Genomic DNA, 16695 nt, shown 5'->3' with positions numbered 1-16695 from the left:
ATGAGTGGTAAGATAGTGATTAAGTTTAGTCTTTGTTTCATTAAATATACATGATAAATTTTAATTAAAATTAATACATGGTAAATTTAGTGGACTAAAGATGATGTTAGCTGTGGGTTTCTCATAGATGTCCTTTATCAGATTGAAGTTGTCTCCTTTTCCTAGTTTGCTGAAACTTTTTTTTGTCACAGGTGGGTATTGGATTTTGTCAAATGCTTTTTCTGAAGCCACTTTTTTGCACCTATTGAGATGATGATATGGTTTTTCATAATTACACTGCTAATTACACTGCCTGATTTTCAGATGCTAAAGCAACTTTGTGTTTCTGGGATAAGCCCAGAACTGGTCATGATGTATTATCCTTTTTATATATTGGATTTGCTTTGCTAAATTTTTTTTAACAAAATAAAATTTAAGATGAAAAGCATTAATGGACGTAGATAAAATACTATTATACTCAACTATTAAAGAATACACATTATCTTCAAGCACATATGAAATATTTATAAAAGCTGACCATGTACTATTCCATAAAGCAATCTTGACAAATTTCAAAGAATTGATATCACGTAGGCCGCATTCCCTGATGGCTGTTCAATTCAGTTAGAAATTAAAAATAAAAAAAGATAAGTTGTCCCATACTTTTGAAAATTAAAAAACACACTTCTCAATAACTTATGGATCAAAGAAGAAATCATAATAGAAAATAAAAATAATTAGAACTGAATCATAGTGAAAATATTATATGAAAACTCGTAAGATGAAGGTAAAGGGATATTTAAAGGGAACTGTTTAGCTTTTAAAGCTTCTATTAGAAAAGAAGAAAGCCTGAAAATTAATGGGCTAAGCAGCCTCCACCTTAAGCTATAAAGACAAGAGAACTCCAAAGAAAATAGAAGGAATGAAGTAATAAAAATAAGGTTTCATTATTTTATTTACTTGACTAACTGTTTGTAAAATTTGTATGGAAGAACAAAAGCCCAAGAAATAGCCACTGCACTGCTGAAGAAGAAGAAGAAATTGGAGGAGGGGGCACTTGTTCTACTAGGTGTTAGGACTTATAAAGCTCTTGCTTTGTATATTCGGACAGTGTGGTCCTGGACAGAGAGGTGCAGAATGACTAGTGGAACAAACACACTAGTTGAACAGACACACTTCCGGGGGGGTCCTTGATGTATGATAGAGATGGTACTGCAGAGCAGTATGGAAGGCACTTTTTTTTTTCCATAATAGTTCTGGGGCAATATGCAAAAAAAATTAAATCAGATAGAATGTAACATGATACACAAAAAGCAATTCCGTTGGTTTAAAAACATGTGAAAGGTGAAACTTAAAGATTTGAGAAAATTGTAGAGTATCTTTCTGAACTAATGATGCAGAAGGATATTTTTTAGCTATGACACAAAAATTGCTAACCATAAAAGAAAATATTGATAAATTCCTCTGTATTAAAACTAAAAACTTTTATAAAAAGATATTAGAAAGGCAGTGAAAGTACAAGTTCTAAAACTAGAGAAGGTGTTTGTGATATATAACTGATACAAGATTGGTGTCCAGAATAGAAAGAACCTCAAAAAATCAACAGGAAAATGACAGACAACCCCCCTTCCAAATGAGCAATCATATGGATAAGCGTTTGTTACAGAGATCCACAAACATATACACAACCTTATTAGTAATCAGGGAAATGCAAATTACATCTGCGGTGACATTATTTGATATGCACTGTTTTGAAAAAAATTAACGTTTGACAACACCAAAGGTGGGGGGATGTAGAACTAAGGAAATTTATCCAGACGTTATCTAGAACATTGAATACTTTTATTCCTTTTGACCCAGCAATTCTACTTTTAGGAATATACCCTAGAGAAAACTTGGAATAGGTACACTAGGAGTCACGTATACGAGTGTTCATAACAGCACAATGCATATCAGCAAAATAATTGGCAACACCTAAATAACCCAAATGTTTATTGACATGAGGATAAATAAATAAATTGTGGCTTATTTGCATAATGGAAAACCATTAATCAGTGAAATTAACAAACCAGTTTTGTACAAGATGTGTGAAACTTAAAACCATAATTTTGAATTAAGAAACGATCCCAGGATATAACATTCAGTAATTTTTTATGGCATTAAGCAGAAGAAGGTAGTTAAGAAGAGAGAGGAATATGCAAATAGATGCAACAATATTGGTAATATTCCAGTTCTTAAGTCAAATGGTGAGTTCTCTAGGATTCATTTTATTATTAAGCTTAATAACATAAACATTGTAGATATATTCTCTTGTTTGTATCTAATATTACATGATAAAAATGTAAAAACACTTAATTGGCAGGAATATTTAAGATTTTAGAAATGTAGTGCTGGCCCGGTGGCTTAGCAGTTAAGTGCGCGCTCTCCGCTGCTGGCGGCCTGGGTTCGGATCCTGGGCGCGCACTGACGCACTGCTTGTCCGGCCATGCTGAGGCCACGTCCCACATGCAGCAACTAGAAGGATGTGCAACTATGACATACAACTATCTACTGGGGCTTTGGGGAAAAAAAGGAGGAGGATTGGCAATAGATGTTAGCTCAGAGCCGGTCTTCCTCAGCAAAAAGAGGAGGATTAGCATGGATGTTAGCTCAGGGCTGATCTCCCTCACAAAAAAAAAAAAAAAAAAAAAGATTTTAGAAATGTAATGGAATTTCATAAATTCTAAGTCAGCTTGACATTGTTAGCTGCTGGATTTTGTGGTCATTATTTCAGAAACTTCTAGAGTTCTTCAGTCCCTTCTGATCCCAGAGAGCCATCTGCTGGAGAATCACTTCATGTCCTCAAAACAGGTTTAATTTTTTCTTTTCTAGTTTGTAAGTTTTGTGCCCAATTAGAGGCCAAGTTAAAAAAAATCTGGAAAATAAGAGCAGTGCCATCCTTAGTGCATCAGTTGCTCTTTAGGTGTGGAGACTGTTCTGCTACGGTGGCTTTTGATTATACTGTATAGGGGTCCCCAGGAGAAGGCATACCAACAAACCTTTCTTCTTTTGGAAAGATGCCACTGAGGTGTGGGAGCCACTCCCTCTAGAGAGGAAGTGTGAGAAAGGCTAATAGGTGCTCAACCTCTGCCCAGAGAAGCCGCCCTGTTTCTTTTCATGGCATCCTTCCCCTTCTGCTTGTGCCCTAACTTACTTACCTTAGCTTTAATTTTCAACTTTGTAAAGGAAAGAAAAAGGCCACTAGAAAGAGAGGTTCGATACTTAAAACTAATGAATAAATAGTCAAGAGACAAGGATTCAAATTGATCATTACTGTTCCAAAGAGACAGAAAGTACCAGCGAGATCCAAGTCTTCCTGTAACTCAAGGATAGACAGCTTATGTTGGAGAATGAGTATTACTGCTGGGGTTCTTCTGCTCGCATTGTGGGGATGACATATTCTCAACTAAGGTTCCCCTTAGACTTGTTAGTAATACTCTGGGAATGCTAGCTACGTCTGTGTCTTCTGGAAACCTAAAAATATCTAAACTGTGATAAAAATGGAATGAGAGAAACTGAGCACCTTTGGTGGGAACTGGCTATGAAGTGGCAACTGGACTTTGTAGCAGAGTCAGATTACTCAGGTGGGGACCACAGGGTGAATTTTCTCCTACATCTTCTATGGATTTTGTTGGGCCATGGCCCCGGACCTGAACAAAATTAAAACTCTTGGTTTCGGTGACCTTAGGCGGAATGTTTGCAGTAAATAAAGAAAACAGGCCTGAGTTAGCAAATCAAAAATTCTGGGTTTAACAGACCCATTTGAGGCCCTGCTGTGATATTTGAGCACCCACGGCAATTATATCCCCAGCTAAGTAGGCTGTAGGTAAAACAAAGCTTATAAAACCTGCTCTCTGTTAAGCCAACAACGTTCAGTTTGGAGAATAATACCTGCCAAGCATTTTGAGTCCCTCAGAAGAAAAGCCCCATGGAAGTACAAAGTATTGTTATGGGTTATGAGACAGCCATTAAGAGATTCTGTCACAGTAGCCAGACAGATGAAATTGGCTCAGAGAGGGTGCTGTCTAGACACATTTTTTTCTCCCTGTCACTTGTGACAGGACATTTCTCTATTTAAGCTGTGGACGCACTGCTTTATATCACCAAGCATCTCTTAGCCATGTGGCGCTGTCACCTGACATCTCTGTTTAATGTTTTGCAGTTTTAATTTGAACTGTTCCAGTTCACCTCAAGCTCAGCAATCAGAAATTGAACCATGTCCTAGTGCCTGTTGCATGCTGCGCTGTCTACTGTCCCAACACCTGTGTTAAGTTTTTTGGCTGATACCCAAGTCAGTGTTGTCACTATTGGTAGGTATCAGAATTCTTGGCAGTGGACATGCTAGCAAGAGCATCTTGATCCTAAGTGACTTGATCTTGGTAAGAATACTATGGAAAAACCCATTAGCTCCACGGCAGGGAACCTCAGTCAAGGCCTGGCTTTGCTCCTGACTTCAGTGGGACACCTTGAGTAGATGCTGGTTCAGCAGGAATGAAAAGGGAGTTTTACGTAACTTGTGCCCTGTGTTTGGGAGTGGGAACAGTGCGAAGTGGTGGGAGGATTTTGTCTGTCACAAGAGATGGTTATTCAGAAACCATCATTACTGCCCCTGATTGCTGTTAGCATCACTGTTATCGTTTGGTATTATGGAGTAATCAGTGTCAAGTCAACGTGGGAAAAAGAGGCGTCAGTTACCAGGATGTGCTTTCCATTCCAGGGGCCCTGACTAGAAGGACTTCTCAGGCTGAATTCTCTGAACTTTCACTTCCCTGGGTTGCAGTGTTTTCTTAGAGATTCTCAGGACAAATATAACTCCAAGTCTTTGAGTGCTGTCACCGGATGTTGATGTATGAGGTGTATCTGTTATATATGATAAACTAAGAGCATTGCCTCTTTTTAGAGGTTCATTTTTTCTTTTTCTGTGCCATCTTTATGTGGAATAATTGTCTGTATGTGTGTGGGTGTTTACCTTGACCCACATGCTTGTTTGGGATTCAGATAAGTGAAAATAAAATGTGGAGCTTATTTTAACAAAATTACAAAATTCACAAAGCATTACCCTATGACCTTTTTTTTTTGTGAGGAAGACCAGCCCTGAGCTAACATCCAATGCCAATCCTCCTCTTTTTTGCTGAGGAAGACTGGCCCTGGGCTAACATCTGTGCCCATCTTCCTCTATTTTATATGGGACGCCGCCACAGCATGGCTTAACAAGTGGTGTGTCAGTGTGTGCCTGGGATCTGAACCGGCGAACCCCGGGCCACCACAGCGGAGCGTGCGCACTTAACCGCTTGCGCCACCGGGCTGGCCCCTACCCTATGACCTTTAAATATAACCTGGTAGTGTCATTTGAATGAGTTCTTCCTTTAGTTTTAGTTCTTTGGATCAGGCATCCTGTTATTGTTTTGGCACAGTTTTATTTGCTGAACGTTTATTTCATGTCATCGTCCTTTGTGTTCAGAGGTGTTCATGACATCATTATTTCTGTTTCTTGGGTGTAATTAGTTGAAAGACTGGCTGAAATACAAATGACTTTCTCTTCAGTATGTATGAATGCAAGGTGAATGCATACAACTCTGGTTTATTTTGCACCTGTTGGTCTTATATGTTGCCTTTGTGCTTGTTGCAAGATTATTCAGAAGAACATGTTACTAATTATTTACTAAATGTTGCTTTGGGTTTCCTTAGATCTAGCCATTGTTAAAAACCTGGATCTAGCTCATTGTCTATGCCTTCATTCGTCCATCCATTCATTCAGCAAATACTTACTGAGCACTGCTGATTGCCAAGCACCGTGCTGGTCATTGGTGATACAGCAGAGGACCAGACTAGCCCTCCTTCGTCCAATACTTTTCCACCTCTCTGGGTCAAGCTGCTATAAAATATGTTGTTTTGCTAATATTTGGAAAGGTGAGCATACCTCTTTTGTTACTGATCTGTGATAGTAGTCAGTGTTCCACTGGAAATTGCAGCAGTGTACAGTGACCTACTACTAAAGATGTTTAACAGCTACAAAATGATTTTAGGCTCCTAAAAAATAAGAAATTTTTTTTGGCAGAAAAAGATAATGAGGGAATAAGGCTAGACAGAAAGAGAAATCTCACTCCTGTAAGGCTTGTCTTCCTCCTGTCTTGTTTACACAGTTCCTAAACCTTCTTTTTTCTATAGCTACCTCCTCAGCCTTGCTCTATGATGCCTCACATGTTAAAATTGACACATAGTAAACCTTATAAGTTTCTTTGGGCGAAGGGTGGGGTTGGTGGTACAAGGAGAAGGCTTTCCTCTTTCCTCCCACGTGTCAATCAGGGTTCTTCCTTCCTTTCCAGTAGTGTAAATTGTATACTACTCAGTTTCTGGGAGAGTGCTCTTTGGTTTCATTGTCTGACTTGGAGTTAGATGTCTCATGAAGGGCATTTCAGGACAGGGAGCAGGAGAAAGAAGGCCCTACCCTGGTGGGTGGGTGTGGGAGAGACTGTGAGACATGAGACTCATTGACCTCAGCAATGTCCTTCGAATCTCGTCATGAAGGCGACAACCTTTCTGTTGGCCTAGACTTGCAGCCCTCTCTTTGAGATGCAAAAGGATGGAGTAAAATGACTTTTGAGGTCGCTTTCATTTTTTTTATAGCTCTGGACTTAATTTTTTCCTCAAGTTTATTGAGGTATAACTGACAAATAATATTGTAACATGTTGCAAGTATACCTTGTGGTGAGTTGATATATGTATACGTTGTGAAAGGAGTCCCACAATCGAGTTAAGTAACACATGCATCACCTCACATATTTACCTTTTTTTGTGTTTGAGAACATTTAAGTTCTGCTCTTTTAGCAAATTTCAATTATACATACAGTGTTATCAACTGTAGTCACCATGTTTTACATTAGACCCTCAGACCTTATTCATCTTATAGCTGAACTTTTGTACCCTTTTACCAACCTCTCCTCATTTCCCTCAACTCCCAGCCTGTGGCAACCTCTTCTCTACCCTCTGATTCTATAGGCTTGACTTTTTTTTAGACTCCACGTGTAAATGATATCATGTGGTATTTGTCTCCCTCTGTTTGACTTATTTCACTTAGCATAAAGCCCTCTGGGTTCATCCATGTTGTCGCAAATGACAATATTTCCTTCTTTTTTATGGCTGAATAATATTCCTGTGTGTGTGTGTGAATATACACACACACATACATACACACACACATACATACCACATTTTCTTTATCCATTCATCCATCAGTGGACACTTAGGTTGTTTCCGTATCTTGGCTATTGTGACTAATGCTACAGTGAACGTGGGAGTACAGATATCTCTTTGAGATAATGATTTTGTTTCTTTTGGATGTGTACCCAAGAGTGGGATTGCTGGATCTTATAGGTCTGTACCTTAAAGAGGAGGAATTAATTGTGTGCATGGAGGACCAAGTAGAAGTTGTTCTTGGGGGTGGTAGTGGTCAGAGGACACCAGTTCAGTGAAGAGCTTTGCCTTTGTGTTCCTAGGGGATCGATATCATAGTGTCACAATTATTCTGTCAGTTACAACCTTCTTAGGTTTGTAGAGAGGAAAGGCAACTAAAAGTGATTTTATAATGCTTTAAAAATAAACAAATGTTCTTTTTAGCCTTTGACCAATTTCTGTCTACAGGAGGAAGGTCAGCAAAGCCCTTCATCAAAGGTCGTCAAACAGTCCTGATGATCCCCATAGTTTTCCCCATAATCCAATGACCCCATTGCTTTTTCTCTATCCAACTTCCTCCTCAGCTTCTCTGTGATTAGAAACCTGCTCCATCTTTATAATTACTCCCTTCACACACAATCAACTACCTCCCTCCCTCACTCCTCCCTAGTTGAGCTCTCCTAGCAAAACTTGCCACTGATTGAATCTCTGCCTACTCCACCCCTCCACCCATGCCTGCACCCAAGCAGCTGATGTGGCTGGAGAAAACCACACAACCGTCTTAACTTGTCTCACTTTAAATTTATGACGTCACATCTCAGGTGGGCCCACAGAGCTGCCTGGCAGTCTCACAACTTTTTCCCTGAGAATTCACTCGCCCGCTCGCCAAGATGACTCTGTCACCCTTTCTCCTCTCACCTCAAGCCACCAACATTTCTCTTTTCCTTTCCGGTTTTTCATTTTACTGAGAAAATAAAAGAAATATGAAGATAACCTTCCCTTATTCCCACCACCAAATATACCCACTTGCCTGCACCTGTGCTGGCTGCAGTGAGGATGTATGTGAGCCCACCGTGCACTGGATCCTGTCCCCTCCCAGGAATAGCAAAAAGCCAACATTATAGTGGCCACTGTGTGCCAGGCTTGGTTCTAAGTCCCTTATGTATTAACTGATGTAATCCTCATAACAGCCTGTGACGTAGGAATGATGCCAGTTTTACAGATGAGAAAGCTGAGGTGCAGCGAAGTTCAGTAACTAATCACGCAGCTGGGTAAGTTTGTTTGGCCAGGGTGCATGTGCGTAACGGCTCATCTTTCCGGGCATTCCTCCAGCGGCTCTCTCTCCCCCGCATCACCGATTTCCCCTTCTCCAGCAGATCTTACCCATCAATTACAAACCAATTCTAGTATCTCCAATTTAAAAACCTACACTTGATGCCTTATCTCCCTCCAGCTACCCTCTAATGTCTCTGTTCTCTTTCTCAAATTTCTTGTGAGAGTTTTCTAGATTTGCTGTGTCTACTTCTTTTTTTCTAATTTTCTTTTGAACCACTCCAGTCTGGCTTTTGTCCCTGCCATTCCGCAGAAACAACTTTGGTCGAGGTCACTAATGACCTTCAAAATGTCAAAGCCAGAGGGACATTCTCAGGTTTTTGCTCAGCCCCTCAGAAATGTTTTGTTCATTTGGCTTCCTTGACGCGACGCTCGAGGGGCCTTGGCTCGTCTCCCACCTCAGCGGTCAGTTCTCTGCCTGCTTGGCTGGGCCTCCCTCTGCTGGCCATCCTCTCAGTGTTCCGTTGCCCGGGCCGGGCTGGGCCCCTTCCCTTTCTGCGCGCACTCTCCTGGTGGGCTCAGCCAGCCTCAAGGCTCTAGATATTACTCAGAAGTAGATGACTCCTGGGCTCATCTCTAGCCTTGAACTTCCTGTTGCTTCCAGCGTTTCCATTTGGATGCCATACGTAGCCATCACATAATTAATGTCTCAAATAAAATTCTTGATTTTGCTCTTTATCCTGTAGTTCTCATTTTTAGTAAAGTGAGGTGTTCCTCCCACATCTCACCTCATAATTACCAGCAGGGCTCTACCTTCAAATTATGTCCCGGATCTAACCACCTGGCCCTCCTTCCAGGAGGACCGACACCTCTGTCCAGAGCACCGTCATCTGTTCTCTGGGTTTTGAAATAGCCTCCTAATGGGTCTCCCTGCTTTGTCTCTTGCTGTGATCTAGCCTGTTCCCACCCTGCAGCCAGAGTCGTCGTTTATGAATGCATGTCAGATCTGGCCCCTGTCTACTCTTCCTCCCTCATTTCCTAGATTCTGTCTCTTCCTGCCCCACTTTCCATTCTTTGAAGACAGCAAACACACATCTGCCTCTAGGCTTTTGCCCTTGCTGTTCCCCTCTGCAGTGAATGCTCTTCCTGTAGATGTTGACCTAGATTAAACAAGATAGTTCATTATTTTGGTGTGATCTTTGTTCAGACCTTACCTTATCAGAAAAACTTTCCTTGATCTCCCCATCTAAAATAGCAGCGCCTGGCATTTTCTGTCTTCTTGCCAGTTTTAATCAGAGTGTGATGTTGTATTGTGTATTTGTGTATCTGTTTGCTGTATGTCTCCTTGAGTGGCATATCAGCTCCATGAAGACAGAGACATTATTGCTCTCTCCCTAGCTCCTGGAACTAGATGCTTGATAAATGTTTGCTGAATTTTTGGAATAGTGACAAGTATTAAGTCCTACAAAGTTAAAGGACGTATAAGAATAACAAAGATTAGAGGTAATATTTTTTTAAAAGTTAAAAACTTGAGCGGGGCTGGCCTGGTGGCGTAGTGGTTAAGCGGCGTGGTCTGCTGTGGCGGTCCGAGGGTTCGCAGGTTTGGATCCCGGGCGCACACCTACGCACAGCTTGTCAGGCCATGCTGTGGCAGATTCCCATATAAAGTAGAGGAAGATGGGCCTGGATGTTAGCCCAGGGCCAATCTTCCTCAAGCAAAAAAATAGGATTGGCAGATGTTAGCTCAGGGCTGATCTTCCTCACAAAACAAACAAACAAACAAAAAAACTCTTGAGAGATGAAATGATAGATGAAGGGGTGTGTGTGGAGAAAATTGTCTGGAAGCAGAAAAGGAGAGTCTCAGAATTCTTGAGTGGCTCTAATCCTCCCTCCTCTCTTCTCTTCTCCCCTGTCCGAGGAGTTTCCTGTTGCCAGAGTGGCTGTGTTGAGAGCCCAGGGTGGGGGGGGCCCTTCAGTGAACTTCTTGGGCTCTCCTCAGGGGTTTCCTGGGAGCCTCCATGGTGGGGGGGGGGCCTCAGAGTATTCCCAGAAAATTAAAATTAGTGAAACAAAATGAAATTGGGGATCTTACGTTCTCTAAACTGGCTCCACTTAAAAATTGAAAATAACAGATTGTGATTTAACTCTTACGATGATGGTAATGATAGTGATTTTTTTCAGGTGTTACATTTCTGACTGGCCTTGGTCAATACCCCATTTCCCAGGCCCCTTGAGAGCTGGACTGAGAACATTGATGTAATTGGTTCCCGTTTCCTGGCTCACTCCTCTGTAGGCAGCACAGATCCAGGAGTTGATTTATGTAGCTCTCACTTCACATTGTTGTGAGTTCTACTCACTGATGTGGAAGAAGACTGGAAAGAAAACTGTGCCAAAATAAGGAATTCTCTCATGTAGTATTGTGAGATGTAAAGGAATTGGAACGCTCCTTTTAAATTCTGTTAGGATTTCAGGGTGCTTTCTAATGGATAAATCTTTAATGACCTTCAGGAAACCAGGAAGGGGATGTTTCCTATCCTTGTAAATATAAATATGACTTTAATAAAAATTCATATTACCTGAACTTTGACTCCCAAGAAACATGATGCATGATAATTATCTGACATAACTGTGATTTTGAAAGTTTAAAATGTAGGTATACGGTGGGCACATAATTCCTCAAAGCTTGCATTGTCCGACTTTGGCTATAAAATTTGTTTCAAAAGGCAAGCCCAATTATTTTGTAGTGTTTGGGTCATTTTAAAAGATTCATTACATGCACTCACTGTATTTCTTCATGTTTCCCTTTGATTTCTTTTTGGCTAGAGGGAGAAGAAGATGAGGATGAAGAAGATGAGGAGGAGGAAGATGAAGAAGAGGAAGATGAGGAAGATGAGGAGGAAGATGAGGAAGATAAAGATGCAGACGCTCTGGATGAGAGCTTGGATGGTGACACTGAGCTGCCTGGATTTACTCTCCCTGGCCTCACGTCCCAGGAGCCGGGCTTAGAGCAGGGCAACATGGTCCCCTTGGAAAGAGTCACCTACCAGGTGCCAGCTGCCATCGAGTGGAAACAGCAGAATCAGGGCCTGGGTAAGAGTCTGTGTGTTCCCTCTCTCCTCCCTCCCCTTCTTTGACTTTTCTAAGGTGACAGCTTGCTTTCATTGGCGTCGATTAAGGAGCAAAATGGATTTTTGGTTTATGTTTATGGGTGCTTCAGTTGGGAAAAAGTTAGTTTTTTCTTCAATGTGTTTTTATTTGTGCTCTTAAATAGCCAGGCTGCAGACAGTCTCCAACTGCCCACGAAGAGCACTGTTACCTCATTTTTGGAAGGAATTCCATCTTTCCTTCCCGGCTGGAAGACGGCTGCAGGCTCTGGGAGGACTTCCAGATGGGGAGGAGATGTGTGTAACCAGTCTGCTGAACAAGAGCGTGAATGGACTGGAGTCAGAAGACAGATATGTCTTGTCACCTTCTGTCCTCCCAGATTTTGCTCCCTGTGGGAGATCCTTCCCCCGCTTCTGAGTGAGCTTTCAGCAGTCCCTGACTTTCCTGTCCGTTCTTGTGGCTGCATTCCATTGTCAGACACAGCCTCATTTCAGCAGTCAGTCTCTAGAAAACCCGGGCTTCCTCTCTCCATGTGTGGTCGTGTTTGCAGGGAGAGACTCTGTGGGTGCAGGCTGACCCCAGCTTGGCACTCTCTTCCCCATCAGCTGGGAAGCACCTCTGTCTCTGTCCTCTTGACTTTTTTGGGAGAGACACTGTTAAGCTCTGGGTGATTCTCTGAGGCATCACTCTCTTGACCTGAGGTGAAGTGACCTCTTCTCCAAAGAAATCCTCTCTCTGAAATTCTCTTAATCTTTAACACCTAGGCCCGTTTATACCTTCAGCGTAGCAGAGGTTAGGTTTAAGAGTCATATAACTTGATTTGGGGGTATTTTATTGGAAACTTGGATGTTGGTCTGGGACTTTGCTCTGGAATATCATATTAGTGTATCTTGGTGCCTCAGTTGAAACTTCAACTTAGAATCTTGTTACATGTGATTTCTTAAAGATCATTCTCCTCCCCTCCCTGAAACTCTGTTTTAGATTAGCAGTGAGAAAGGGCGAGTGAATTACAATGAATGTGGAGTGGGAAAACGCAGCAGCTGATTGTGTAGTTTAAAACAAGCTCTTTTTTTCTTTTTAAAGCTCAAACTGGAATTGGTAAAACCTTTACAAGTTTGCAGTCTCAGGAAGAATACTGTTCATAATTTCTATACCTAAAGAAACATGCGTGCATGTTTAATGCAATCTTCTCTTCCTTTGTAGAGTTCTCTGAAGAACCGTCCTTGGATTTGGTTAATTAATTTATCCAACAAACCTAACTCAGTCCTACTCTGTTCCTGGCAGTTTGCAAGGCAGAGGAAACACAGAGAACAACAGGCAGTGCCTTTTCTTGGTTAGAGCAGAGCCCATTTCATAGAGGTTTCCGTGCAGGGAGGGTGAGTTTTATAATAGAGGGAGGTCATGGGAGAGCAGGGCAGAAATGCAGAAGGGGGCCATTTGGATTAGCTTGGAGTGTTCAGAGCTGTCACTTGTAGGATGTATAGATAGGAGTGAGTTTGTAAGGGAAAGAGGCCAAAGAAAGAACATGGTCAAAGGCATTGCATGAATGAAAGACCATGACACATACAGATGGGCTGGCAAAGAATGTTGTAAGTGGATAGAAAGAAGCTCTAGCAGATGTGGCAGCACACGAGGCTGGAAAGGAAAGCAAGGGATGCATCATGAAGAGCTTTGAATTAAAAAACCAAGAGATTTTTAACTTGTCCGTTATGAAAACCTTCTGGTGATTGCCTAGCGGAGGAAGAGGGGAAGAACGTGAGATTGGAGAGAGAAAAAGGCCATTTATGAGACCAGTGAAGTGGTCCACGTGAGAACTGAAGGGCTTCACTAAAGCGGACGTGGTGGGACAGAGGAAAAGGAGCCAGCCTGAGAGCTGTTTGGTCACAGGTCCTAGTGACTGATTTGGGGGGTTGGAGGAAGATAGAAAAAGAGAGTCAAGGATGATTTCTGGGTTTTCAGCTTGGGCAAGTGGGTGGATAGTGATGCCTCTGATGAAGTTAGGGAATAGAGAAAGAGAAGTGAGCTTGGCGTACTTGGGGAGATGATGAGCTAGTTTGGGCATGTTAAATATGAGGAGCCTGTGGGATGTCCAGGAGGGACTTAGATTTTGAGTCTTGAATTCAGAAAAGAAGTCTGAGACTGAGATATAATTCTGGGATTATCACCCTATAGGGTGGCATAAAGGTTGTAGTTGAAACAGTGAGATTTCCTGTGAAATATGTGTATGGTGAGGAGAAGGTAATGAAGGATGGGTTTCCACTGGGCAGGCGAAGGGTATCAGTAATGTGCATACAATGTTTACTTAATTATTTACTGAAAAATTCAGCATGTGATTGGGCAATAATTACTTTAAAAACATATCAAATGAAACTGATAAAAGATTATAAAGGTATCAAAATAACTCATTATCAAAATATTATAAAACAAACAATAATATGAACACAGGCCTGTGAACATATGAATAAATATTTAGTTTGAAATGCTCCTATTCTACATGAACTGGTTTGAAATGAACAATATAAAATACAAAATTCAAAGACAACTTATTACAGAGCAGGTTAAAAACAAAGATGAAAATCTACACATCAAGTGGCTTGCCAGGTGCTGGCTTTATAATGTGGAAGTATCATGTACAGTTAAACAGTGTTTTTAATATGAGCTGGATGAATATTGAGGGATTCTAGCACTTTACTAGAGAGAGAGGAGGCGGAGAGAGAGTTGCCTTCGTACAGAGTATGGAGGTTGTATGGCATTTACCCCTGGACTATGGTCAAGGAAACCAATTTTCTCCACTTATGAAGTTGACTTGCCATCTATGAATAATTATAAGCAATTGGAGGGGCTATGGCTCTTAGAACAGTATGTAGAAGCTATAGTTCAAGGCATCTAGAAAGAACAAAATCCTGCTGACACCTTGATTTTAGCCCCTCAAGACCCATTTTAGACTTTTGACCTGCAGAACTGTAAGATAATAAATTTGTGTTGTTTTGAGCCACTAAGTTTGTGGTAATTTGTTACAGCAGAAGTAGGAAACTAATACATATTTCAATGAGTATTTCATGAGCAGCATCATTTTAGAAAATAGAGCTGCATCACAGATATGGTCAGAGGGTGAACATTGTAAACTTAAGTACAGTTTTTCTTAATGAATCATTAAAAATGCAAAGATTGAGACTCTTTAAAAAGTGATCCTATTTAATAACATTTAAATTGGCCATCTTCTTCTTTCCTATTTTTAAGTGGGTTATTTCATTTATAGATTATCACATCCTACTTTACAATATGAATGGCATTCCAAAGCAAATGTTAAAACCCATGTAAACTTTTAAGAATGAACAGATTGAAGTGGGTCGTTGGGATTGGCTAAAAATCATGCAAACTCTTTGAATAGATTATAGTCTCATTTCCTGTGAAGTAAGAAGAGCAGAAAACATAGATGACTTTCTAAGGTAAAGCAGTAGATTCATGGCCTCGAACTCTCTGCAGTTCTGTTTTCTGCGTACACATTGCCTCTAAAGCTTTGGAGGGAGAGAGCTCAGCTTCTTGATCTTGCTGTTGGGAGGCGTGACTGTGGAATGACCGGTGTGCTGTCAGGATAGAGAGAATCAGGAGTGAAAGGTCCACGTTCTGGGTGAGGTGGACTGATGGATTGGTACAGTGCTGGTGGCCTATAGGAAGCTCTTTTTGCACATATGCAGAGTCCATTTCTTCTCTGATCTAAGTTCATTTTTAAATTAATTGGCAAGAACCTGTACAGAGTGTAGATCCTGTGACCCACACCACTTCTTATCCTGTGGGCAGTAATAAATCACACAATTATCCTTTTATCAAATTATCAAGTATAAGATCAGTATGACCAAAGTTAACATATCCATTTTAATGTTCAAACATTTCCAATGTAATTAGTACCTGGAGATTCTCTCCTTCTTGCATTCTATGTCTGTTAGGATGCCTTTAGCTACAGGTAGCAGAAATCTTAACATAAATTGGCTTAAAGAGTGAAAGAATATATTTTCTCTCAAAACAAGAAGTCCAGAGATAAAGCCCCTGGGTCAGTTGACAGTCATCAGTGACCCCAGTTTTCCATCTTGCTGCACTACCCTCCTTGTGTTAACTTTGCTCCCAGGCTGGTCTCCTTCTATTTGCAATGGCTGCAGCAGTCTCAGGTGTCACACCCAGACAAGGCATTGTCCAGAGAAAGAAGACTGTCTTTTTGCTGTTTCTTTCTTAAGAGAGAGGAAGTCTTTCTAAGAATCCCCCAGTGGAATTCTTCTTGCCTCTAATTGCCCAGGGTTGCATGCCCATTTCCAAACAATACTTGACAAGGGGAGTGTGATCACATGACCAGTGGAATGGATGGGGATGGGTGTCAATCACCATGCAGATCACCCCTGATTTCTGTGTTTTTCTGTTTTTTTCTCTTGTAGCTGATAATTATCTATGTGTCTTCTGTCTTCTAGGAATCCTATGACCAATCTTGTTAAATTGATATCTTTATTTTAAATTTGTTTTGAGTACATGAATTGGGGATGAGGGCCTGAGAGTGACATTGTTCCATGTTCTTCCTCAGGAAGAGACCATTTTTGGCCACTTTATAGTATGGTTGATGTTCTGAATGGACAAGGCTTCCAAAAGCCATCAATTAGTTAAGTGTAGAATTATTATAGCTGTCTTCACTTGTTTTCAAAAGCTTGCAACTAACAGTGGAATGGGTTCTTGATTTAGGAGGTGAAATATTTTTCTCTGGAGGTCTTTAAAAAACATGATAAATATTCAATTAATGGTCTAAGAATGTTTATGGAAAGCAGAAGAATGAAGAGCATTCCTGTAACTAGTTTTTCATCAGATGTTCATTGAACACCTACTGAGTGTGTACTGTACGTTGTGGAAATACCCAGAGGCTGAACGTATAAAGAGATAAATCACCATGGGGCTGAGAGTGGTCCATGGTTGTGAGGTCAGTGGCCGAGCGATTCTGCAGCAGGGAACTGAATCATCATTATAACCAGGGATGGGTTTGACTGTGCAGCCATCTGTGAGATGTGACTTCAGGGGTGTTTTGTCCGATCCCCTAATTTATATCACTGTTCCTGTCTTAACATGGTGCCTACTTTTCAGTATTAGAGC

At 41.1% G+C, this 16695-nt stretch overlaps 1 protein-coding gene across 1 annotated transcript in view; it reads left to right on the top strand.

Annotated features, from left to right (window-relative positions):
- The window catches only part of ARMH4 (armadillo like helical domain containing 4), a 132230-nt gene that overhangs the window by 31698 nt on the left and 83837 nt on the right, over positions 1-16695 (top strand). Inside the window, exon 5 of the mRNA XM_058567009.1 lies at positions 11287-11553. Within this exon, the coding sequence (XP_058422992.1) occupies positions 11287-11553 (267 nt within the window). The remainder of the gene's footprint in view (positions 1-11286; positions 11554-16695) is intronic.

This window comes from Diceros bicornis, chromosome 24 (genome assembly GCF_020826845.1).
Source record: "Diceros bicornis minor isolate mBicDic1 chromosome 24, mDicBic1.mat.cur, whole genome shotgun sequence".
Classification (NCBI taxonomy): Eukaryota; Metazoa; Chordata; class Mammalia; order Perissodactyla; family Rhinocerotidae; genus Diceros; species Diceros bicornis.
Note: the sequence above shows the minus strand (reverse complement) of the source record. Positions and strands in the feature narration are given on the sequence as shown.